Raw genomic sequence first — 25,300 nt, forward strand, 5'->3', positions numbered from 1 at the left:
ATTCTAGAGCCTTATAAAGGCGAGGGGGACCCGAGGGCTGAAGCGTCAGGAAGGCGAGAAATTCATCGAGCCCCGGAACATTGATTCTGGATCTGACCGTCCGTTCCCCCATGTGGGTTTCTCGAGCCGTCAACGTCATGATGAGATGCCTTCAATAATTACCCCCTTATTAAACAAGGGGTAATTATGGGGGCAGTTGAGGAGGCCCGAAGTGACATGGGCCGGATATGACTTGCAAACGCGACATCCGGTCCGTACAGATGGGTCAGGCCCATAGAAAGACACTGCCATATGGGCCGAACGCGAATAAGCCCATCAAAGATGACCAGAACTCATAGAGGAACGGGCTTAGATCCAGTAGTCCATCAACATTTGTAAATATCTATAAATAGGAGAAGTAATGGATAGAGTAAGGAGGATATTTTTTGTTGAAAGGCAAGAATTCTAGAGAGAGAAAGAGAGGAGGAATTTCTTGCATCTTCAAACACCAACACTAACCCTAAACTTCCAATTAAACTAAAAAAACATAATTTTTCAATTAAACTAAAAAAACATGTACGTATACTATTCGATCTCAATCATGATTAATAAAAAATTAATTTTATATGCATATATAGAAATATAAATAATTAAATAAGGATTATAACAATTTACAGAAGAAAATCTACCTCTGCGTAAAGTTTAAGAGAAACTGAAAAGTGGAGAGAAATAGGAGAAATTGAAGAAGAGTGGGGGGAGAAACAACTGACAGAGGCATAGGAGGAAACAAATATATAAAGTGGGCACAAGAGGAAATAAATATACATAGTGGCTAAGTTTTGCGAGAATTTGCGAGAAAGTAAATTTTCACGTGTTTTGTACGGGAAAAATTTTAGGAAAAATTCACAACATGCAAGAATCTACTTTCTCGAAAATTTTCAGTTTTCATCTAACCAAACGCATACAAATTTTAATTTTTTTCCTTTTCTTTTCCTTTCTAGCTAGTTCTTCCTAACCAAACGGACTTAAAGTATCATGATTCATTCTTTAATTGTCAACAAAGAATATTAAGATGAAATCATAGAGCATGGATATATTTTAAACTAAGTATGTAATATTTGACACATAAACATCGGTGAAATAGTAGATTTTTATTTGAGAAAATGATACTTACACCTACTACTCAGGCCCAAAATTCAAGCCGATAGCAATGTGTCATTATAGTTGTAATATACTTAGAAAGTTAAAATTATAAAGACAAAACTATCCTTATAAAATCTCAATTACCAAATAATCTCACCTTTTTCTCTATTGCCATCACTGATTCCCGATAATCAGGGTACACAAATATATCAATTTATAATACTTGGCGAGGATGGTTTTTTTTCGTTATCTCTGGCGTCACCACCGTTGCCGTCCCGTCGCCATCAGCTTGCCCTGAGAGACCACTCGTTCCTCTTCCATGGTGGCCATATCCAACAGCTCTGCATACAAACACACCACTTTTATTTATTTATTTATTTTTTTTCTGTTTTTGGAGTTATGATGAAAATTTTAAAAAACTTGTTATTTATTTTATGTTTTGCGAAATTTTACATATTCTTATACATTATATATTTATAAAGGAGAGGGAGAGTATTTTGATTAAATTTAAAAAAATAAAATTATTGGGATTGAATTGCATTATGTATAATAATTATTCTCATGATTTCTTTTTAGAAATTAATATATTATTATACATCTATCTAGAGAGAGATAGTTTTCTGACAAAATTTATAAAACGAATTTAAAAGATTTTTAATTACAGTTGTTTTTTGAAATTGAGTGATAGGGAGGATGAATACAAGAAGGCAATATAAGGGTAATTTTGTCTTTGAAAATTCATGTTGTTTTAATGGACATGCTAGTGAGACCATTTGATTGTCATATTAATTTATCTTTTTTTACCATGTAGATTATGTCTAACAAATCCGTCTAATCTTTCTACAAACTTCTATTTGTCGGGCTAAATAGCATGACACGAAGAAGTGCGCCTCCGTCATCTCTTACTTTCCTTAATCTTCTTTATGGTCAAGTGCAGAAAACACCCTTAAAGTATGATAACATTGCATATCACACCCCTTACGTGCAAAAAATATCCTTAAAGTTTTAATTTTGTGCAAATAGGCCCCTTTGACAAATTTAAACTCTACGTTGACTAAATTACCCTTACTGAACCTTTTTATAAAATATATAAAAATAAATAATTTTATAAAATAATCGAAAAAGATACTATTGGAAGATGTCACTCTCGTGCAAAAAACATCCATAAAGTTTCAGTCTAGTAAAAATAGGTTCCTCTGACAAATTTAAACTCTAAATTGACTAAATTACTATTACTGAACCATAATATAAAATATGTATAAATAAATAATTTTATGAAATGACAAAAAATGACATTATTGGAGGGGCAATGGACAAGTAAAGATAAAAATATAAAATAAAAGTATAAAAGTAAAGTAAAGATAAAAATAGAAAAAAAAAAAAAAAAAGTGCAAAGTAAAGAAAACAAAATTTTTCCAAACTTCAAAAACTAGTGCACACTGGTATTGAGATTTTTTTTTTGTTTAACATTGTTGGCACAAAAAAAAAAATAAAATAAAGAAAAAAAAAATTTAGTAGAAAAAATTAAACTAAAATCTCAAAAATTTGAAATCCTTATTTTTTATTTTAAAAATGTTTATAGATATATATAAAGAAAATAGTTTTCAATATATATATATATATATATATATATATATATATATATATTGTGCACATAGTACCCATATATTAAGAGATTAACAGCATATGTATCTCACTGGCATTTTTGAAACAGTAAAAGGATAAAATAAGTATTATAATATTAATTTATGTCAAAAAAAAGTATTTTTGCTACAATGTGATTTTTTTATTAGTATATTTTAGTTGCTGATTTTCGATCTGATTTCTTCGATTTTCTAAACAAAACAGGTGATTTTTACGTATTGGCTTTAAATGTTCTGTTTTTGTGCTTTATTTATTTATAATTTTTTTAATTCAGTAGCAAATTGTATTGAATTCAAAACATTGATTCATTGATATATATATATATATATGAATTGGCTTTGAGACAGCCTGTATTGAGATAATTAGGGTGTTCGATAAAGGCAACAACTTTTTATTATTTATTATTATTATTTTTTTGATCCGTGTTGATAAAGGGTCTGAATCTCTGATTTATAAGAAGATTTGATTAGGGTTTCTGATTTATGATCATTATAATTTTCATTATATCTCAAACAGAAATACAATTAGAAAGAGAGAGAGAGAAATCCGGCAAAACCCGAGTCACCGCTGTTCGCTTTTGATCCTCATTCTGTCTCTACATTCAAGGAATCTGAAACCCTAGGCCACTTATTATTAAAAAAAGAAGAAGTAAGTTTTATTTTTTTTTCGGTAACCGTAATCCAATGCTCTGATTTGCGTTTTGCTTTGATGATTTTGTTCTAGCAACTTTTGTAGTTTTTTTACGTACTTGATGGATGAATTTTTGTTTGCAAAAGCCACACATTCCTATTAAAAAATATCAAATTAATTTTTAGCTGTTTACACACACACACACACACACACACACACACACACATATATATATTATATTACTATGTCTCTTCTCTGGTACTAAATAATATAACTAATTTTTGTTTACTGTTGGTTTTTAAAAAACATGGTTAAAATTCCTTTTTTATTATTGGGCTTTGCAGGATTTGAGTTTTTGTAGTAGTAGTTGTCCAAATACTCTTGGAGAGTTGAAATGGCTATGAGGGGATATGACAGAGATGTAAGTGTGTGTGTGGAATTACTGCATCTCCTCCCATATACACAAAAACACGAACATTTTTGCATTGATGTATAACATGTCGTAATTATATAGGAGTATGAAGATTTGGATGCATATGAAGAGGAGGATGAAGAGCAAGGAGGAGGAGGAGGTGGTGAAGAGGAGGAGACTCCCCAGCCCACAAAGGAGAAATTGTTTCTTGAACTGAGGCAACGAATGACAGAAGCTTTCAGAAAGCGGATGAAGAAGGAATCTGGGTCTGCCAATTCCCGATAAAATAAGAAGAAACTACCCTCTGACAAGTGAGTATTTTACCAATTGTGGCAAGCTTGCTAGACAAGACCTTTGTTGGGCATAACAAGTTCTGCATGTTATAGTGACAAGACTGAGTTTCACTTTATATGTTCCAATGGAACTTGCAATGATGTATTTCATTCGTGTTAGAATCCTTATTATCATTGACACAGGGGACTGGTCATCTGTTTACTTTTGTTTATTTGAACATTTATTGTGTTGGAATCAATTTTAAATTTTATGTTTATCACTTATCACATTTTTAACACGTTGAGGTTGGGTAACTGCATTGTCGGCACGTGCTTTTTGTAAATTGCTTTATATGGATTCTGATAGGTCGGCGACTTAAGTGAGATGAAAGTGTAAACCAGTTATTGCTTCCACTTATCCTTTCCCGTTTGTTTCATGTCACCTTCCCCCTCCCCCCACCCTCTTCTTCCATGATATCAATATGCAATATATAATTGGTGCACTTCAAAAAAGGGAAAAAGAAGAAATTCAAATTCACATTGCCCCTTTCTTTTGGGGGGTTGAAGGAAAGTGGTGGGTTAGCGCATCTTATTTGATGTTTTCCTTGTGAGGTGATTGTTAAAAATGTCATGCCGGTGTTTCACAACTGAAAATGCACAATTTATATGCCTTATAGACTGCAGACATAGGTTAATTTATGAAGATTTTATGACAGCCAAAAAAAAAAAAAAAAATGGAAAGATAAAAAAGGTGCATCTTTGGTAGTTTTTTGCCCAGTGCATTTGTGAGGCAGAAGGAATATGGTTTGATTCATTTTTAGGTACTTTAACATCAGATTGAAGTGTCTTCCACGTGTCTAAACTATTAACTCTTATATATATATATATTTTGCCTTTTTCAAAAATTGAGCTATAGTAATCATGTAATTGATAGTTAATTAATAATCCATATGTTTCTGTTCCGCTCTATCTAAGGCCATAGCGTCAGTCAAACCACATGCATGATGCATCCTAGTGAAAATTTTAAAATCTAATTCTGCATTTTAGTCCTATACAATTCATTCTTCACATACTTTTTTGATATCTTGCAGTTATGGATCCTTTTTTGGACCTTCAGAGACGGTTATTGCTCAAAGAGTAATTCAAGAAAGCATGTCACTATTGGAGAACCAGCATTTGGCAGCTAAGGTTTCTAGATTACATAATGGAGTATGTTCCATATTCCCTTGGTTTTGGGGTAGCCCATGCCTGCATACTGCAAAACTGATTTTGTCTTCAACCTGCTACCTACATGAACGATGAACCTGGAGGGTTACAGTTGTAACCCACCATTTGAAGTTATCTCCTTAGAAATTGTGTTCCTTTTTGATATTATTCTGTTATCTTTGACAGTATAAATTCTTGGTTTATTTTAAATGTCTAGGAAAAATACAAGAATTTATGGTTATCATAATAATTGATTTGGAATATTATTTATCAATAAATAAATAAAATAATTGGTTTTAAAATATGTCTCAGGCCATAGTTAAGTAGAAAAATATTTCTAGGATTTATGCCTCAGAAACTGTGAGGTTCAATGAATGTGCCTGATTATTCACAACTAGAGTCTCAGGTCATAGTTAAGTTGAAAAATATTTCTAGGATTTATGCCTCAGAAACTGTGAGGTTCAATGAATGTGCCTGATTATTCACAACTAGAGGCAAACCTATTTTCATTTCCAACCATAATGCGTTCCCTTCTCTCCCCTCCTCCCCCACCCACCCCCCACAACAACAACAATTCCTTTTACTATTACTGCAACACATTGGTGGCTTTATCTTTTTTGGTCACCACATCAACATTTGTGGCTATGTATGTAACCTTCGAGGTTCTACAGGAAGAATTAGGTTTACTGGTTGCTCAGTTTCATCTTTTGTGACTCTCTATTATGGAAGTTTGTAGTTAAGTCTTTGTAACCACCTTTGAGGTTCTATCGGGGGGATTCTAGAATATTAAGAAATTCTGTTTAGTGATTGATCTGTGTACTTATTGTGATTCCTTATTGTTTAAATTTGTTATAACTGCGGAAGGAACTGTTGAAATCTGGTGTGTGTTACTCAGATTGCTTTGTTGGTTCATCCCTATTACATGTAAATTCGTGCTTATATTATGATGGTGCGAAATAAATAGACTACACATGCACTAAAAGAATTATTATCTTTTAATCTTATTTATGACGAAGTTGATGACCTTACTTGCCTCTGCAGAACAATAAGAGCCTTGCTTCAGCAACTGCAAGACCTCAGCCTCAAGTCAATGGCCACCTTTCTAGAGTAAAAAATGAGGTATAGAAGCAGATTTGATGTAGATTTTTCCCTTAACTTCGAAATAAATGTGATATTTATTGGGGATATATATACATATATTCTTATCTTTTTTTCTTTTTCATGCTGTAGTTACAAGTGAAAGCACAGAGACGCAAGGATACACAAGATTACTCTTTTCTTAATGATATAGAGCTTCCAGCACCTAGAAAGGATCCTCTACCTCGAAATGTCTCCGTTTCACATTCTGGTGCGTTGCTACTTGCCATGCATGAGATTGTTGATCTGTTAGCCCCCAAAGCATACTATTTTCATTGTGAAAACTTATACAGGTTTTTTGGGGTTGTTGAGGAGGCGCGATCAGCTCAGATGCCGTCAAAGAGCAAACAGTCGTTGAGCAATTCTGGAAGACAAGTGTCTAATGGCCGTGAGGAGAGGAAACCTACGTCCCATGTTTCTAATGGTCGTGAGGAGAGGAAACCTATGTCACATATTTCTAATGGCCGTGAAGAGAGCAAACCTATGTCTAAAAGTACCCACATGCCACCCAAGGCAGGGTCCCACAGATTGACTTCTGTAGCTAAGCCCAATAGGACAGTAGTGGACTCTAGGAAACAGCTTGGTAGCAACAGTGGAAATGAGCCTCGTCGGCCTCTTGGGTCAAAAGGTTTGCCTACTAAGAAACCTGCAGCTGTCATGGAGAAGAAGGGAGCTCTACCGGGTGCAAAGAGTTCCACTGCTGGTTTTCACAAGCCACCATCTTCGAAGTTGCAACATGCTACTCCAAAGCAGTCCATAGAATCTAGAAAGAAGTTTCATGAATATAGCAAGGGAAGGATGATCCCTAAACATCCAGTGTCATCCTCTAAACCTCAGGTCTTATCCTACTTCCTGTGTAATTGTATTTTTATGCATGAACGTTTGTTCTGGTGGATTTTCTCTTTTGGGTATAATCCGTGAAAGATCCATTATTATAATTATTATTATTTGTTTTATACTTTGACCTTGCATGAAAAGCAGATATTTCCAGCCATTTTTCTGGTGAAAATTCCTGCATATCTAATGAAAGATTGCATAATATACATTCTTATGTTTTGGGTCCTTGATGACACATACACAGATGAACAAGGTACTGCCTAAAATTGCATCCCGTGCCACTTTGCAAGAGGAGCGTCCAAAGAAAAAGCCTGTAAGAAGGTATTCTGATGATGAGGATGATGGTGATGAAGCAGTCAGTATGATTAGAGAAATGTTTGGGTAAATAACCTTCCTTCTTTTTATATTATTTGATTTTGGCTTTATGCAATTGAATTATTCTTCATGTTGATTCAATAAGTTAACAGAGTTGATTGTTGATTTGAATAATTTATATGTGGGTGTTTGATTATAGTCTTAGATTTGTTGGATACAATTGTAGCATATTTTTATTTATTATAAGTAAGCGATCAGATGCAATCTCCCCCCTCAAAAAAGAGAGGATATAAGAAAGAAAGAACATAGAAAAAAGAGAAGAAAAAAACTCTTTAAGGGAAGGCACTTGTTTTTTTCTTTAATAAAGGTAAATGTTTATATTTTTAAACAATAATGTAATTGAATGTCTTGTAAGGTACATATTATTAGAATCAACAAAACTTCAGTTGTGGAATGTAATTTTGATTTGGTCATACTTGACATGAAGTGTGTTCTGTTTGATGTGGGTGATGATGCCATTTGGATGGTCCATGTTTCTTTTCCATGTTAAGCAAATTGGTGATTTACTTTGCAGGTATGATCCAAAAAAGTTTGCTGGTCATGATGAAGATGATAGTGACATGGAGGCCAACTATGCCGATATTATGAAGGAGGTGAAGAGGAGGTTAGTATGGTTTGGTTGTAGCATGAATTCCTTGTCTATTTATGGTTTTTGGAAATGCTTTCTTGTTCATTTCAGTATGTCTGCCTGCTCCAATATTATGCACTCATTTGAGTTTATATATTTTCCCTTTAATGCTTGTAAACCTTATATCTACTCTTATATATATATATATATATATATATATATATATATATATATATTTCAATTTTTTTAATTTCTACTCCTGATTTACCCACCACCTCCTCTATTGCTCTCTTCTGGCGAGAGTTACACGCCATCTTGCAAATAACATCTGGTATATTAGTATGCATGTCTTTTTTTGAGACTTGTAGAATTTAAAGCGTCGAATGCTTGATGCTTGGTATAACAGGATTTTTATTCTATTTGAAAGAAGTTGCGAAGGCTCCTGTTGATGGTATTATTATTATTTTACATGCAGAGCCATGGTTATTGTATATAGGGGTTTCTGTGTGTAGAACATTTGAAAATGAATCTGATGAATTTGTCCCCTTAGTAATACTCTTTCTAGGTCAAGTGCTCAACAAAGGAGGAAAAAACAACCATCTGTTTGTGAATTTTTTTGCCTAAATGAACATTAAGATGGTTTTTGGGAATTCCTTAGAAGAAATTTCTCGTAAGAGTTTCCTTGTTGGAATGTTGTGTAAATATGTCTTGTGCGTTTCTCTTGTGTTATATATGTGTTTGTGTATAAATGCGGATGTGTGTTTGTTTTATTTATTTTATTTTTTATATATATAAATGAAGGCATGCGTGCTCATGTTCGAGTTTTGTGAGCTAGCAATTATTTGATGGATGCTCATATAGGCTTTTATTTTTTAAAAATATTTTTTATTCTGTTTTCCTCTGGTTGTGGTCGTATCTCATATACCAGTGATTTCTTGTGATTCAGTGCACTAATTGCTAGAAAGGAAGATGAAGAAGAACTACGGAAGATTGAGGAAGAAGAGAGGCAGGAGCGGTTGAGAAAGAAGCGTAAGCTGAGCCAACGATGACCATAGAAGAAATTACGTTGATTAGCTGGGTGAAATAGTTGAAGTCCCCCTTTGTTTATTTGCCCATTTTGTTGTAGTTCTCTATTTTATTTTATTTTGTGTCAAGGTGCTGAATTATGGGTTCCTTTATTTGTCAGTTACAGGATAAATATTGCAAAATGTAGTTTTTTTTTTTTTTTTTTTTTTTTTTGGGGTATTGGTGATGCTGGGAAGGTAATTTGTAGCCTTGTAGGTGAATGAATCTTCATTTGTGTTGGAATAACAGATAGAGTTAAAATTTACTGTCACAACAATGGCCGGCTCCTAACTTGGTATATCTACGCAATGTCATCTTCTGTTTATTCCAGCTCAACCCATTTGCGTATATAATGCACAAGTTGAAATAATGATGATAATGAAAATATTAAGAATGAAATAGTATTAATAGTAGAAGACAAATGTAAAAATAAAAATAAAAATATTGATGGGATAACGAAATTGGTGGCATTTTCTTAAGGAATTATAAGTGAATTACTCAAATATAAATAGGTTGAATTTGGCATTTTAATGATTTGTTTTTTCTCGTTCATGATGGTCAAGTTTAGACGCTGTGGATATAAAAAGTTCAGATGATGGGGATATAATGGTAAATATAGTAAAAGCTTTTTCTTTGTGTGGTTATAGAGGAAAAAGAAGGAAAGAAAAGAGAAAGGAAAACAACATATCATAAGAGAAGGAAAAAAGAAACAATTCTTTTCTTAACCCTTGTTATATATTTCTTTTTACAATATATGTTTTTTGAGTTATAAATTTCGTGCCATTGAATGAAAGGAAAAAAGAAAAAAAGAAAAAAAAATTGAGAAGTTGCCTAAAAGACGTTTCAGTTGTGTATAATAAAGGGACCTTCGCTACGGAGTTTAGGAGGAATTACAGAGCCTCGACGTGAAGAAGTTGAAGTACCAGGACTGAGTCGGCTTAGTTGGAGCAGCTAAGCCGACTCAGTTCCAACTGAGTCAGCTCAGTTGTGAATGAAGTCGGCTTCTTCTTAGTTACTTGGGTTGGGTTTTCTTGAGTTTTGAAGTTGTCCAGAGATGAATTACTGGTCTGGGGTTAGTTTGGGTCATCTAAGTAGTCTGTTTAAATCCCAGAATGTGGAAAATTAGATTATTATATGTTGGTTTGATGAATTATTAAAATTTATTTGAACTGTAAGTTGCTTGAATGCTGTCTATTATCATTTTTGTTGTTATAGAAATTACGACGACAATAACATGGAGTATAATGGACCTTATTTGAGATGCAAGCTATTTATTTTTTTGACGCTCTTTAATGCCTTGCAGTTATCATATTGTGTAAGTTATAATATGATGTTATCCATGCATGCATTGGTTTAAATGTCTTTACTGGCATTGTAAGTTAATTGCATGAAATAATAGTTATGGATTTGTTTATAATGTAAGTTACTCTCACGGTGATTATATTAGCTTGTATAGTCATATATCGTACTGCAGAGTATAAAATGATATTAATCATGCATGAGATGGTGGGAATGACTTTACTTGGGTTGCAAGTTACTTACATGATAATTGTATCAGCTTGCACTATTATATCAACTGTTGTAGATGATAGTAGGATAATAGTCATGTATGTGACTGTATATGCATGCGAGTTTATATATGCTTGATATACGTGTATATTGAGGATCATTGTCATGATATGGTTTTAGCAGCGCCATTGTCAGGATATAGTTTGCTGATACTTATACTGGCGAACTAACAAGTCTAGACCCATTTGTTTTGTCATACTGTTGTCAGGATATAATTATGACCTTAATATGGCTATAGTTACTCACATACGTATATTTTGATTGTGTACCATGATATAAACTTGAGATCTCGTGATCGATGGTTAGGGTTGGTGTATATTGCCAAATAAGATGGGTAGCTGGATATAAGGAAGTGTGCGCCCTGATAAACGAGGTACTCATGATCACCTTGTGTGCGCTAACATGAGACCTACTATCCGGTTGAGTCTGTCTCAAAGTCCAATGAGAGTCTATAATACTTATGTATATTTACTTATGTAGTTATTGCATGAGTCGAACTAGAATGTATCGTTTATCGGGTCTCTGTTTGGGATGTAGTAGAAATGACTTGTTCGTGAGTTTTGACCCACCTTTGTTATTATCTTTTTAGGTTATCGTTAGTTCCAGGTGTAGAGTCAGTTCATTCTCATCACTCTTCCGGTGTTATTGACGTAGGATCTTACACTATGTTTTTCTTAATTATTTATTACTTTTGAGTTAGACATTTATTTATTTCATCTATCAGTTTGGGATTTTATTAGGGGTCCACATTGTATGGATTCCTAAGTTGTACTCTGAAGGTTTTATATTATTATTGAGATTTCAGAAATTACTTATCAGGACTATATTGTTATTTGTCTTTTTAATTTGTGTTTGCTTGTTATTGATTGACTGATATTTTCTGATTTTGTGCAGGGACCTAATCAACCCGTGTTCCGAAATTAGAGGGTATCACAGGTGTGGAGGGAAAAAATCCCTTCTAATAAGATTACTCCACGTCATCACGGATGCAAATCTGTCTTTCAAAGGCCCGTCATGCTCAAGCCCAAATTGAATGTATTCTTAGCCCATGATCACTGTTATTTGCCCTCCAACCTTTATCCAGGCCGAATCAAAAGGTTATCAACCCGATTTGCTAATATCAATATCCGGCCTGTTATTCAAACCCAGCCGGTTAAAGGTATAGCCAGTCCAGTTATTCAAGATTGGACAAATCCTATAAGTTGAAGGATTTACCATAGAAGGAAGACATTGCAATAGGAAGTTTTACACAAAGCAAGTTCTGTGCATGGAAAATTAAATAATGGAAATAACTCTAATTGTAAAGAAAGTCATACATGGAAAGAATTGGAGGACAAGCAATGCGAGTCCTACCATAATTCTACTACTTTTTTTATGTATAAATATAGGCCAAAACCTCCAATAAAAGAGTTCCCAAGCGTCCAGGCAATTCTACGCTTTTCTATATACTGTTCTTGGTTATTTTTATTGCTGATTGAGTGAGTTGTTTTATTTCTCTTAATCGTTATTGGTTGAGTGAAATTTTGCACCTACACTTTGGCGCCGTCTGTGGGAAACGTATAGAAATATATCCCCACCAAAGTTACAACACTTCAAATTAAAATCTCCAAATCCAGCAATATGACTTGAAATTAAAATCTTCAAGTCTAGGATTTGAACCCAAGTTCTCTACAACAACTCTCATGGCCGAAGGTCTCCACGTAGCAAGCCGACCAAAGTCCAACATCTGAACCTCCCACAAGGTTCTTTCCATCAATATTCGGCTTTCGGACAATAATTCGTAGCAAGACTGATGAATGGAAAACCCAGGAGGCATCACTCGTGTTCGCCTTGGTAATCAAATGTCTATCTGAGCTCAAAAAGCCAAGCCATAAATTAATCAGATAAGTGTTCTGATCTTGATTTCGTGTTAATATTTATATATATATGTTCTTGATCAACAAATCCAACATGCATAATTATTATATAAGCACTAGCTAGAAGTGATTAATTAGTCTTACTTTGCTGGTGGCGTATTATTATTTAAGTATTACATCACATGAATAGAGGGTTTTGGGTGGACCATTATATTAAGACCTCAAATATTGGGAAAGAATTACTGATGAAATCTACTGCAAAATCTGATTTATTTTTTATTCATGAATAATAATCAATAAGCATCATTTTATTTACATGAATCACCGTTTGAATGAACTCACTGCAAGTCCAACCTATACAACCGTCAAAAGAAATAAGTCAGTATATATTCAATGTTACATTGAATTGTATTAATCAGTATAAGCGACTGCTATCGTTGATAATCCATCAATAACTATACACTTGGACAATCAACTGGTTCTAGTAACCTTGGGTGCTTCCCGACCAGTCGTAGCATCCCTTCACAGAATTTTAGACTGAAATTAAAATTCTCTAATTCACTCTTCAAAGGCCTGCAAATCGGCACTCTGCAATCTGACTTTTTACAAAATTTTGAGTGAACCTTCAGTATCATCATGGTTAAATAGCATGGTTTGCAATGTTCAGCACCCCCAAAAAGACTGCATTGACTTGCATACACGAGGTGTCTTTTGATTTTATGACACATTGTGCTCGAACTACGGACGTTGATTCGAATGTGAAGATTGAGTCGATCTGCGGTTAGTGATTGGAGATTGAAAGGGCTCTCTGATCGACTCTAACGATGCGATCAAAGACATGATCACAGAGAATTCTCTCTCCGTTGAACAACATCTTCACTGTAATATTCACAGCTTTTAACCAATTCTTGATCTTCATCTCCAACAAATTCCAATCCGTCTTGTGAACCTGCAACGAACTCAATTTTTCAACTCCAAGCCGATATATGCCTTCGTTGATGATCGATTTTCGTATAATGTTGTATATCTTCACCCATCACCGGCTGCACATCAAGCCCACCGCGAGTTCAGTTGAAGTTCGCCGACCTCATGACCGAAACAAAATCTATCTGAGCCAGTTACCATTAAGCCTAGCCACAACCGCTGCACGTTGTCGTCCTTCTTACCGGCCGAGTTCAACCGAGTCGCCGTCGTTGCACCGCCATCACGCCCGTGCTCGCCGTCGATCTCATCTAATCTGCCGCGAACTGCCTACATCTGAACGGAGTGCAGTTTGATGCAACCACATGTGAACTTCTATATCGCAAAGTATTAGTGTCTAACCTGTAGAGATGAGTTGATGACTGTCGCTACCGGCCAAGCCCGCCGGTGCACCGTCAAAAGTTCACAGCCACTTCCTCATGACCAGACCGGAGCTCATCCCAGTCGAGCTACCCATCTGCAGCGCTGCCTCCATCATCGCCGGCCGCAAGTCCTCACCAAGCTCTTGGATTTGTTTCGCCGGTGGTGTTCCCTCACCAAGCGCGTGGATCTGTCTCATCGGCGGTGTTCATCTCACTAGCCTTCCATCTCTGCAGTGAGCTTGCCGGCCATATTCATCCTCGCCGAGCCGTCGCCCACAAGCGGAACAGCTCGTCGTCCATCACATCTGAGCTTCTCCTCGCTCGCCTCTTCTATTGATTGGTACCTTTATCAGTTATATATATATATAACTAAACCCGCTTTGTAACCTCATTTGAGACTGGTTCTGTGGTAACCTAGTTCGGGAAAAAAAAAAAATCGAATTGGGGACTCATTTTGGAGCATTCAAAGCTTTGTCTTCCAAGATAGCTTGGTCTTCCAAGAACCTGAAGAAGTCGGTCTTTTAGTTCGGCAAAGTTCTTCCTAGCATTCCATTTTTCAAGGCTAACGGCGAAATAAAGGCTTTCAGAAAAGTTTTAAAAATGGGTTGCCGCTCAACGCCACAAACTTTAGTAAACTCATCGGCCGGGCATTTCAAACATCCCAGGCCTTTTCAGACGCGAATCTTTCTATCTCTCTAATCAGATAAGTTTCCTAACTTTGATTTTTACAATCTGGGTTAAGCTTTTCATGATACGAATTTTTGTTAAAAATACATATATACATATATATATATATATATATATATATATATATTTACACATGATGCAATCATATTTTGTTATTCATGTAGACGCTCATTATACATAAAGATTTATGACTTAGTTTGAACCAACCAAATTGCTTATTCAGTATACTCTATTGAGTCAAAAAAAAAAAAAAAAAAAAAAAAAAAAATCACTTGAACTTCTGTCTCTGTCAACACTCAACAGATTCTTTAGTCTTTCTTTCTTCGATTATAATCCTCTACTGATTCATCCCTCTCTCTCTCTCATCGAGGATTTTCAGCATTGTAATTTTAGTTATATTCACTAGCTGTTTTGCTCACACTTTGAGAAAATTTTTAGATTATATCTATTAGTTGTTCACTGAAGGTTGATAATTTATCAGAGCCTTAGGACCACATCACTTGACATTGTTGGTTCAGACTCTTCAGAGGGATGCACAACTTCATCACTACTCAACTAAAAGAAGATTTTGACCCTCTACATTGACTTCTGAAATTTACAATTGAATAAAGATCCGAGGCCAGAGGCATTGTTGAATGCACGAGCTGTGCCAGTTGGTCTATTACTTGAAGTCCTAAAATATTACATACATTGAGTAATTTCAATATACTTGATAAACAAGAGCGAGTAAATACTTATTGTTAATTAGAATTTCTAGTTACAAATTCAATTGTGATACATAAGAAGTTCTTAAAATTCTTACTTTCCATCAATCAGTTGCTATATGCTACGTGTCATCATTTTGCATGCTTCTGATAACTTTGCTTACGAATAACTTTGTATTTGCTCTGTGTTCGTAGGTTACTTAATATTTGGGTTTGATTTATTCGCATTGCAATAAAGATCAATCCCCAAGTGAAATGACAAATAGTCCAACTATACAGTTATACTATATGTGGCGTCAGAGCGCCAAAAAGCGGGGGCAAGCCTAACCACAAAAAATTTATCTTCGGACCTCAAGAGTCCGAAGACTTCAAATTCCACTAAAGGCACAACGAGCTACCGAGGAAGAAAACTCATCTTCGAACCTCAAGAGTCCCAAGATTCCAAATTTTCTCTAAGACACAACAAGCTGCCGAGGAAGAAAATTCATCTTCGGACCTCAAGAGTCCGAAGACTTCAAATCATCTTCGGACCTCAAGAGTCCGAAGACTTCAAATTTCCTCTAAGGCACAACGAGCTGCCGAGGAAGAAAATTCATCTTCGGACCTCAAGAGTCCAAAGATTCCAAATTTCCTCTAAGGCACGATGAGGATTTTCATCTTCGGACCTCAAGAGTCCGAAGACTTCAAATTTCCTCTAAGGCACAACGAACTGCCGAGGAAGAAAATTCATCTTCGGACCTCAAGAGTCCGAAGACTTCAAATTTCCTCTCAGGCACAACGAACTGCCGAGGAAGAAAATTCATCTTCGGACCTTAAGAGTCCAAAGACTCCAAATTTCCTCTAAGGCACGACGAGGATTTTCATCTTCGGACCTCAAGAGTCCGAAGACTTCAAATTTCCTCTAAGGCACAACGAACTGCTGAGGAAGAAAATTCATCTTCGGACCTCAAGAGTCCGAAGACTTCAAATTTCCTCTCAGGCACAGCGAACTACCGAGGAAGAAAATTCATCTTCGGACCTCAAGAGTCCAAAGATTTCAAATTCCTCTAAAGGCACAAAGAGCTGCCGAGGAATAAAATTACATAAAAATTACTTCGAACTCAAATAAATTGAAGGTTAAATTTTCATGTAAAATTTTGTAAGGCACAAAATAGTGCCGATAAATAAACTTTCATGAAAACAGAAATGAGACATATTTTTCTTTCTTTAATGGGGGCAATACCTTCTGTAATGAGGGCAAGATAAGTAGCCCTAAAAAGCTATTAAGAAAAGAAAATATATTCTCTCACTTTTGAAATCTTCGAACCTACGAGTCCGAAGAATATATATTATCTCACTATAGAGACATTCAAATATTCCCCTCCAAACATGTAGACTCTCAATGCTAGAGCACAGACCTACTTTCAACTTGAGGAGAATGTAGCCCACCAAGCATAACATGCCACCCTCATCACAGTGGATAATAAGTCTTGGGAAAAGTTTTAAGTTCAAAAAGTTAAAGAAGCCAGCATGCCTCAGCACCGGTCGCTCCGGTACTTGAGAAGAGGAAAAGGATAGATGAAAGGTTCACGCCTTTTCGTACCACCTTGGCTCGGCTATTCCAAGAAAACAAGGTGAGATTCGCAGCCCATCAGCCAATGAGGCAACCCTTGGAGCAAAGGGACATGAACAAGTACTGCGCCTACCATAGGGATTAGGGATTACGGGCATACAACTAATGATTGTAGATCCCTTAGGCAGCAAGTGAAAAACATGATAACCAGAGGTAAGTTGTCAGACTGCCTCACACCAAAAGAGTACGTGAAGCCTCGGGAGGTCAACCCTCGGAAAGTGGAGGGCAATCAAGTAAAATTCATTCATACAATACATAGGAGATCAGAGGACGACCAAGAGTTAGAAGAAGTGTACCGATCCAGACTGAGGGCAGCCCACAAGCTAAGGAAGTTATCCTCAGTAAATACTACCACCTTAGACAGTATCAGTATAAATTCCTTTAAGGCGCAAAGCCAAAAAACCACAAGCTTCTGACCCTAAGAGTCCGAATATATCAAAGAAAATACAAGCCTCGGACCTCAAGAGTCTGAGGGTATCAATAAAATTCCTCTAAGGCGAATACAGAAATCAAGGAACTAATCGCTTCGGACCCTAAGTGTCCAAATTTAGCATTTTACCTCTTAGCCTCAGCGCCGAGGAACTAATCGTTTCGGACCCTAAGTATCCAAATTCAGCATTTTACCTCTTAGCCTCAACGCCGAGGAACTAATCGTTTCGGACCCTAAGTATCCAAATTCAGCATTTTACCTCTCAGGCTCAGTGTCGGGGAATAACTCTCTTCGAACCCTAAGCATCCGGCTCAGCAAACTTCCCCTCAGGCTCAGCGCCGGGGAATAACTCGCTTCGGTTCCTAAGCGTCTGGCTCAGCAAACTTCCCCTCAGGCTCAGCGTCGGGGAATAATTCGCTTCGACCCTAAGCTTTCGGTTCAACAAACTTCCCCTCAGGCTCAGTGCCGGGGAATAATTCGCTTTGGACCCTACACGTCCGGCTCAGCATACTTCCCCTTAGGCTCAGCGCCGGGGAATAATTCGCCTCAGACCCTAAATGTCCTGCTTAATATATTACTCTTCGGGTTCAAAACAAAGGAACCAATCGTCTCAGGCTTTAAGGTGCCTAGAGCAAATGTCCTGTGGAAATCGAATTGGCTGGCTCTCACCCTAAGCCCATTAGTATGAGCCACGGAGCTTTCCCACATCGAAAAAATACAAGAAGAAACAAGTATATACATATTTACTCCACACAAATCCATGGAAAGAAGGGTTCCCTTAACGGTTAAGTCACTAGAGTAAAAAATAATCCTCAGACATCAGGTAAACTGTCAAAGGAGATCCCTTCTTCATCTCTTATCTATATTTGCTTCGAACTACAACAAATATGGAACCCTCAGACAGGGTACTTTACTCAAAACATTACCGCCCAACAAAGTGTGTGCAATATTAAAAGCATTCGGGAATATTCAATCAAGGCAAACTTAAGGCATCACAGCCTGTAAAACAGAGTTATATCATTCTAAAAGTATTGTTTTATTACAAAGAACAAGATTACACGACTCTACTTCCTTTTCGGATCAAACGGAGCAGATTCAAAAGCGTCCACCACAGCTGGACTTGAAGTTGGAGGAATTGAGGGGCCAAGAGCAGCTAAATGAGTTGATGAACTTGGAGCTGAAGGATCTTCTGGATGAGCCTTGATTAAAGCCAGACCGATAGGCTTTTGCACTTGACAAACGCGCAAAAGTGGAGTAACGGCTTTGCATCTGTCTCCTAGCAATGACACAAGTTTTTGTTGCCTCGTTAAGACGCTGGATTTCAGCTTCCAATGTCTTCACTTTAGATGCAGACTCGGCCAAATGCTTCATGTAGACATCCCTCGCTTCGGAAGCAGTCTCAGCATTCAAAGATGCATTTGAAGTTTTTTTCTCAGAATTGCTAAGGTCTTTCTCCAACTTCTTGATGGAAAGAGACTGAGCCTCAGCAGTGGCACAAAGAGCCATAGTATGATACAAGCCCTATATCATCAGATAGTAAAAATAGCAATGTAAGTAAAATGGAGAAGAAAGTTAAGAGAACAGAAGAAGAAGGAAGAGCAAACCTCTATGGCTCAAACGGGGGCAGATGGAAGCAACTGTTCCAATCCCATTCTGCCAATAATTTTTTCATCTTTGAGAAACCACTTCCCCCTAGCAACTGCCAGTGTAACAGATGGGTCGGTGATCACAGAATCACCAGAGTGAAGCACCGATTTATCAGCTCTTGAGAAAGAGGGCGTCCAAGGTGCCCCAGTCTCAGACAAAACATATGCTCTGACCTTTTCCTCAGGGTTAGTTTCTTCAGCCTTTTTCCCTTTGCTCTTGGAGAAAGTCTTACTCTTGCCGTGGGAAGGTGGATTGGGCCTAGTCTTCTTCAAATGAGGCTCGTCAACCTCTGTCTCATGCTCATTTGATCTGATGACTACCAAAGGCCGATCTTTAACAGCTTTCTTCTTTAGGGCTTTAGCCCTCTGTTTTTCTTCCTCAGTCATTGAGAAGCTGTCAAAGGTCGGTAGAGATAGATCCATGAGGTCTGCAGCTACAGCTCTAGAAACAATTTCCTTAAGGTTTGCCGAAGTAAACAAATCTTCAACAGAAAGGGGGCTCCCACCAAACTTGCTTTTCAAGAAAGGAAAGTCTCTTCTTGGCAGTAGAGGAAGGAAATGTCACTGAAACAAGACCAAAAAATTCATAAATATAAAGAAAGAGTAAGACTAGACATGGGGAACAACCAGAACAATTTTTATGTAGAGAGGGGACATAATCTATACCTAGCTTCCCAAACTTGCGTGGGATTGGGAGCTTGCTCGTTTGAGATACAGCCCATTTCCCTTTAATGGTTATCATCCTCTCTAATCACTTCTTTTCAAAGGAAGGGAGGTTTGTACATATCCTCTGGTGCGAGGAAGAGGTAAAGTAAAAGTGACCAGGTTCGGTCCCGTACTTGAAAATAGCATAAGTAATCAGCAAGTCAGCAAGAGTCAGATCAAGACTCTCTAGCCTTCGGCGAGCTAGGAATGCCAAGATTATTCGGAAGAAGTTAGGGTTTACTTGTAGGGGTGCAATCCCTAATTTGTTTAAAACTAAATGATAAAAAGGGTGAAAGGGGAATCGAAGAGCGTTGAGGTGCCCAACAGAGAGGAGCAACTCGTCATCGCCGACGCCCTCACCAGCACAAAAATCGGCGCCCTTGGGGTATTCTACAATTTCTCCCTTCTCGGGAATCTCAAAATCCTCTATTATGGATTCAATGGAAAACTTAATACGACGAACAGATAAAATTGCATTTCTCTCTTCGTTAGTAAAAACACTATCCGACCCTGAGGTGGATGTCTCAGCCTGGAATGGAGAAATAACCGGCTGATTGGCCGAGTCATTTGTAGATCTAAGAAAGTTAGAAACCCTAAGAGGAGGAACCCTAATGAGGTTAGAAGAAGACGAGAGCATGGATTCAGAATCCGTGATTTCTACATGATTAGGAGTAGTCGAAGTACTCATAATGCAAGATTAAAAGAAGAAGATGAAGAACTAACCTGGTGATATGAGAATGTGAAGAACGCAAGGGACGAAACGAGCGCAGTAAGAACAAAAGCAAGTCTTGAAGAAGTCCTTGAGTGAGAATAACAATAGACACAACTGGAAACGCCTCGTGCAAAAGTGGTAACTGTACAACTTCAATTCCCTTTTAATTAGGAGCCGTAGTCCAATTAAAGAGGAATTGGGGGCAAAGTGTGGAGGGAAAAAATCCCCTCTAATAAGATTACTTCAAGTCATCACGGATGCAAATCTGTCTTTCAAAGGCCCGTCATGCTCAAGCCCAAATTGAATGTATTCTTAGCCCATGATCACTGTTATTTGCCCTCCAACCTTTATCCAGGCCGAATCAAAAGGTTATCAACCCGATTTGCTAATATCAACATCCGGCCCGTTATTCAAGCCCAGCCGGTTAAAGGTATAGCCAGCCCAGTTATTCAAGATTGGACAAATCCTATAAGTTGAAGGATTTACCACAGAAGGAAGACTTTGCAATATGAAGTTCTACACAAAGCAAGTTCTGTGCATGGAAAATTAAATAATGGAAAGAACTCTAATTGTAAAGAAAGTCATACATGGAAAGAATTGGAGGACAATCAATGCGAGTCCTACCATAATTCTACTACTTTTTTTTATGTATAAATAGATGCCAAGACCTCCAATAAAAGAGATCCCAAGCGTCCAAGCAATTATACGCTTTTCTATATATTGTTCTTGGTTATTTTTATTGCTGATTGAGTGAGTTATTTTATTTCTCTTAATCATTGGCTCCATGACTTCAGATAAATGGATATCAGGTTTGGCACCGGTCACCCGATTTTTGCTTTTCATCATTAGAAATCACCGAAAATTGTTCCTGCATATGGATTGCTCGAGCTTTGCGTTTCCAAGTTTTTTGAGAGGCAACCTCTCTGGTCTGCAGAGGAGGAATCAAAGTAGTATCTTCTTGTTGCCTAGAAGAGTGGGCCAAAATTGGTCATGAGCAAACATGGTGATAGACAGGAGGATCCGTGGTTCATCCTCCGAGGTTGGTTTTTGTTGGGCTTTACTTGAAACATGAGAAAGATTGGGAGCAGGCCCAACCCAATGATCAATAGTGTGCAGCAACACCCACCGGGTCTTGATCCGTTTTAGAGAGATGGGTTCGATGTCTCTTAGGGTCAGTTTGGTAGGATGGGTTTGAAGGGAAAGGGAAGGGAAGGGGACGGAGGGTAATAAAAAAATTGTGTTTGGGTAAAGTTAGTGGAGGGAAAGGGAAGGAGAGGGAGGGGTTTGGAGGGTTATTTATAAGCAACGTACAGTAATTTTTTAACCTTCCAAAATTGGGAGGATAAGGAAGGAAAGGGAAGGCAATGGCATACAAAATATTTGTTAGGCCAATTTTACCCTCAAATTTGCTCTTCATATTAGGGCCTGTATTCAGCGCGGGAACAAAGGAAGGCGTATATTCAGCGCGGGAACAAAGGCGCCAAAATTCACTGGTATAAGAAGAAATAGGAGAGAGAAAAGGGGGAAGTGGGTTCACGTATGGGAGAGAGAGAAGGGGAAGTGGGTTCACTGCATGGTCTCTGTGCCGGAGGAGGAAGTTGATGATAGAGATAGAAGGGAAAGGTTTGTAACGGCATCTCCAAGAAGAGCCGCCTCTAGAAATAGGTTGAGCCGGCTCCTTTATTGGCCTGCGTACACCAACTCTTGGGATTTCTCAAATGCCCAAGAGAGCCGGCTCCAGCAACTACTTGAGGCGGCTCCAAAAAAAATGTGGAGCCGGCTCCACAAAAAGGAAGAGCCGGCTCCACTCATTTACATCCTTCCTATTTCACTCGGCACCTCTCAAAAACCCATAAGAGCCGGCTCCATGATCATGGTTGAGCCGGCTCCCTTCAAGTGTCCTATTCCCATTATATCTCGGCACTTCCTAATTTGGGGTCATTATTGAAACATTCCAGAGAGCAAACTGACTTAGGAGACTTCATCTTGCTTTGGGCGAATTCTTCCATATGATGGGTTCCTTCACTGGTATGTTAAATCCATGAAATTCCCTCTTCAATTTATATATATTCCTGCTCTTAATTTTTAGTCGAAATTAGCACAAACATAATTCACTATAGAATTTTTTGGTGTCTTTGATTCTTTTCAGTTGAAGATATGGTATTTGCAAGAAATTGGTGGATCTGTATGTTCGATCCACTTCATGCCTTGGGTTGTTAAGTTTTTTTTTTTTTTTTTTTAAATAAAGTCAGAAAGAACCTAACTTACTGTTTTATGTTGTTGATCATCATTGATTACATTTGTGATCAAACCCCTCTCACCCAAAAAAGTAAGAAGCCAAATTTAAAGATTAAATTAATGATCATTTTTTTACTTTTCTCTGTTGTTACTTGCTTGAAGGAAGATCTAGTAATTGGGTTTTCTATGCGATCTGTTGATTGTTTCAGTACTTACCAATATGATTATTTCATTGACTTTATTATTGTTTTGTTGATTTTATCATCTTTTTTGTTGAAGGAAATCAAACTTTTAAGCGAAAATTCATTTGTGCTCTTGAGTATGAATGTTATTTCAACTTCATTTTAGGAATAAAAATGAGTTACATTTTATTTATTTATTTTTTATTTTTGGGTAAATTGCATTTCTTTTTCTTTGTTTTACTTCTGCCGCCTAACATGACATAAAATTGGTTCCCAGAACAATTTTTCTTCAAAGGAGCTGCCTCCCATTTTGGGAGCCTGCTCTACTCATATTGGAGCCTCCTCTACTTAAAGTAGAGCCTGCTCCATTCATATTGGAGCCTCCTCCACTTTTACTTGAGCCGGCTCCTTTTATAAGATTTGATACATTAAAGAAGATCTACACTAAACTATATTGAGGAGACTATAGTTTAAGCAACCATCATTGGGTACAAATGCAGCGATCTTCTTCCCGTTCTTAATCAGCTACACACGAGCAGATTTTCTCATGGTAGAGTTGGGCTGCTTAGCCTCAATACCACTGCATAAATTAGTTAAGTGCTGTTGAGTTTTGAAATATTGATTTGGAAAGAGAAGATGAATGTGGCATTTGCTACCAAACTGAGCCTTAGAACCGAATCTTGGGGCAAAAATATTGTTGCATATTTAAATCTAAAAATTTATCTTTTAAAATATATAAAGGGCATAATAGTAAATTTTTTATTATCCTTCCCTTTCCTTTCTTTTCCCAAACATGATTGTTATCATTGCCTTTCTTTTCCTTCATTAATCAACCAAACACGATCGAGGATTAAACTTATCCTTCCCTTCCCTTCCCTTCCCTTTCCTTCCCTTTCCCTTATAACTAATGTTATTCTTCCCCTTCAAATCCATCCTACCAAACATAGCCTTAGTGATTGTCGGAGTCCGCGTGATAGAGGTTGGTTACCAATGTTCATAAATGAATTTGTCATTTAAATGTATTATGAACATTTTGGACTCCACGAATCAGCCCACATACAAATAACAAATATAAAATGGTAGAATTTTTCTACTTTCAAATTATATAAATAACAAATATAAAGTGGTACACGCAAATTTTGTGTCCGAAAAATTATGAATGAAAATGCAGAGCAAATAATCAATTTTATTGATTTTTGAAAAAGGTTCAATCATTTGTGATTGATTCTTTTAGAATTAAGAATCTTTTCCTGATACAATTTTCTTGAATTGTCCGTTGCAAGGGCTTCAAAATTTAATATTGAACTGGTCGTGGAAGTCATTCAAGTTCTTTAAGATTGAAGATGAGTAGAAGACTTGAACGAAATTTTCAATCGAAAGACTGGCAAAACTTGATTTCGAATAATGTGTTTTGAAAGTCTTTTAAGAAGAATGATACTCTTGTAATGTGCTTGTTGTTTTCTTTAAAAAGTTTGGGTCTTGAATGAGTCAGAAATTTAGCCGGATCTTGAAAATGTTGAATGTTTTTGAACTTACAGGTTAGAAGTTGAGGCATTTTTTTAGTAACTCCCAAATAATTTTTACCTTTAATAAATAAGATCTTCCCATTGATGGAATTGGCATGTTCAAAAAACAATTTTACCACAAATAAATGAATTTTTTCTTCCCTCGTCAAGCAAATAAGAAACCCTAGAAATTCTAGAGAGGGAGAGTTATGAGACAATTGCGCACACATGCACATTACCCCTCCCTTTATATAAGCATACAGTGCTAATGTCATGCATGTTCCTAAGACAGCAAGAAGTGGGTTTCCTTCATCTCTTACTTTCCTTAATCTTCTTTAACTCCTATCCAAGTAAGGCTGGGAATGGAATCTATATGGAGGTCAACTCTTGACTCACTTAATTACTTAAATAAGTATTTCTTAAAATATAGATTAAGGTGGAAAATGTAATAGGTTCAGCATCCAGTTGGAACCAAAAAAAAAAAAAAAAAAAAAAAAAAAAACGAAAAGAATAATGCATAATAAGTGTGATGATTTAATTAGTACTTTTCACGATTTTATTTTCTTACATGGCTTATTTAATATCTTATAAGTTATATAATTTTAAGAAGTATATGAGTAATGAAAAGCAACACAAAAGAGAAAGCGCAAAAACTTTTTACATCGGATTTGACTATGCCACGTAAGAATTAAAAAATGATTTGATTAAGCTACGTAAGAATTAAAAAAATTAAAAAAGAAAGAGTCTCCTCTTACATGGTATAAATGAAGATGAAAAAAAGGAAAGAAAAAAAAAATGGTGTTTCTCTTTCTTTTAAAAACTCTCTAAAATTGTTGGTAGAGA

General features: G+C 36.6%; 1 protein-coding gene across 1 annotated transcript; it reads left to right on the top strand.

The window, feature by feature from the left end:
- The first annotated feature begins 6,743 nt into the window (after positions 1 to 6,743).
- On the top strand, positions 6,744 to 9,609 carry LOC132284497 (uncharacterized). Its single transcript, XM_059786607.1, has 4 exons — positions 6,744 to 7,260; positions 7,505 to 7,641; positions 8,150 to 8,239; positions 9,150 to 9,609. The coding sequence occupies exons 1-4, from the start codon at positions 6,754 to 6,756 to the stop codon at positions 9,250 to 9,252; spliced, it is 837 nt and encodes a 278-aa protein (XP_059642590.1). The 5' UTR covers positions 6,744 to 6,753; the 3' UTR covers positions 9,253 to 9,609.
- Positions 9,610 to 25,300: the final 15,691 nt, after the last annotated feature.

The sequence above is a fragment of the Cornus florida genome, unplaced genomic scaffold (genome assembly GCF_030987335.1).
Source record: "Cornus florida cultivar Cherokee Brave unplaced genomic scaffold, ASM3098733v1 CherokeeBrave_3.0.0_Hap2_Chr11, whole genome shotgun sequence".
NCBI lineage: Eukaryota > Viridiplantae > Streptophyta > Magnoliopsida > Cornales > Cornaceae > Cornus > Cornus florida.

Excerpts from the sequence above, each read along its gene's own strand:
- LOC132284497 (XM_059786607.1), top strand. The coding sequence starts at position 6,754 with ATGCCGTCAAAGAGCAAACAGTCGTTGAGCAATTCTGGAAGACAAGTG. Across the intron at positions 7,642-8,149 it reads ATGATTAGAGAAATGTTTGG|GTATGATCCAAAAAAGTTTG; the intron begins GTAAATAACCTT and ends TTTACTTTGCAG. Across the intron at positions 8,240-9,149 it reads ATGAAGGAGGTGAAGAGGAG|TGCACTAATTGCTAGAAAGG; the intron begins GTTAGTATGGTT and ends CTTGTGATTCAG.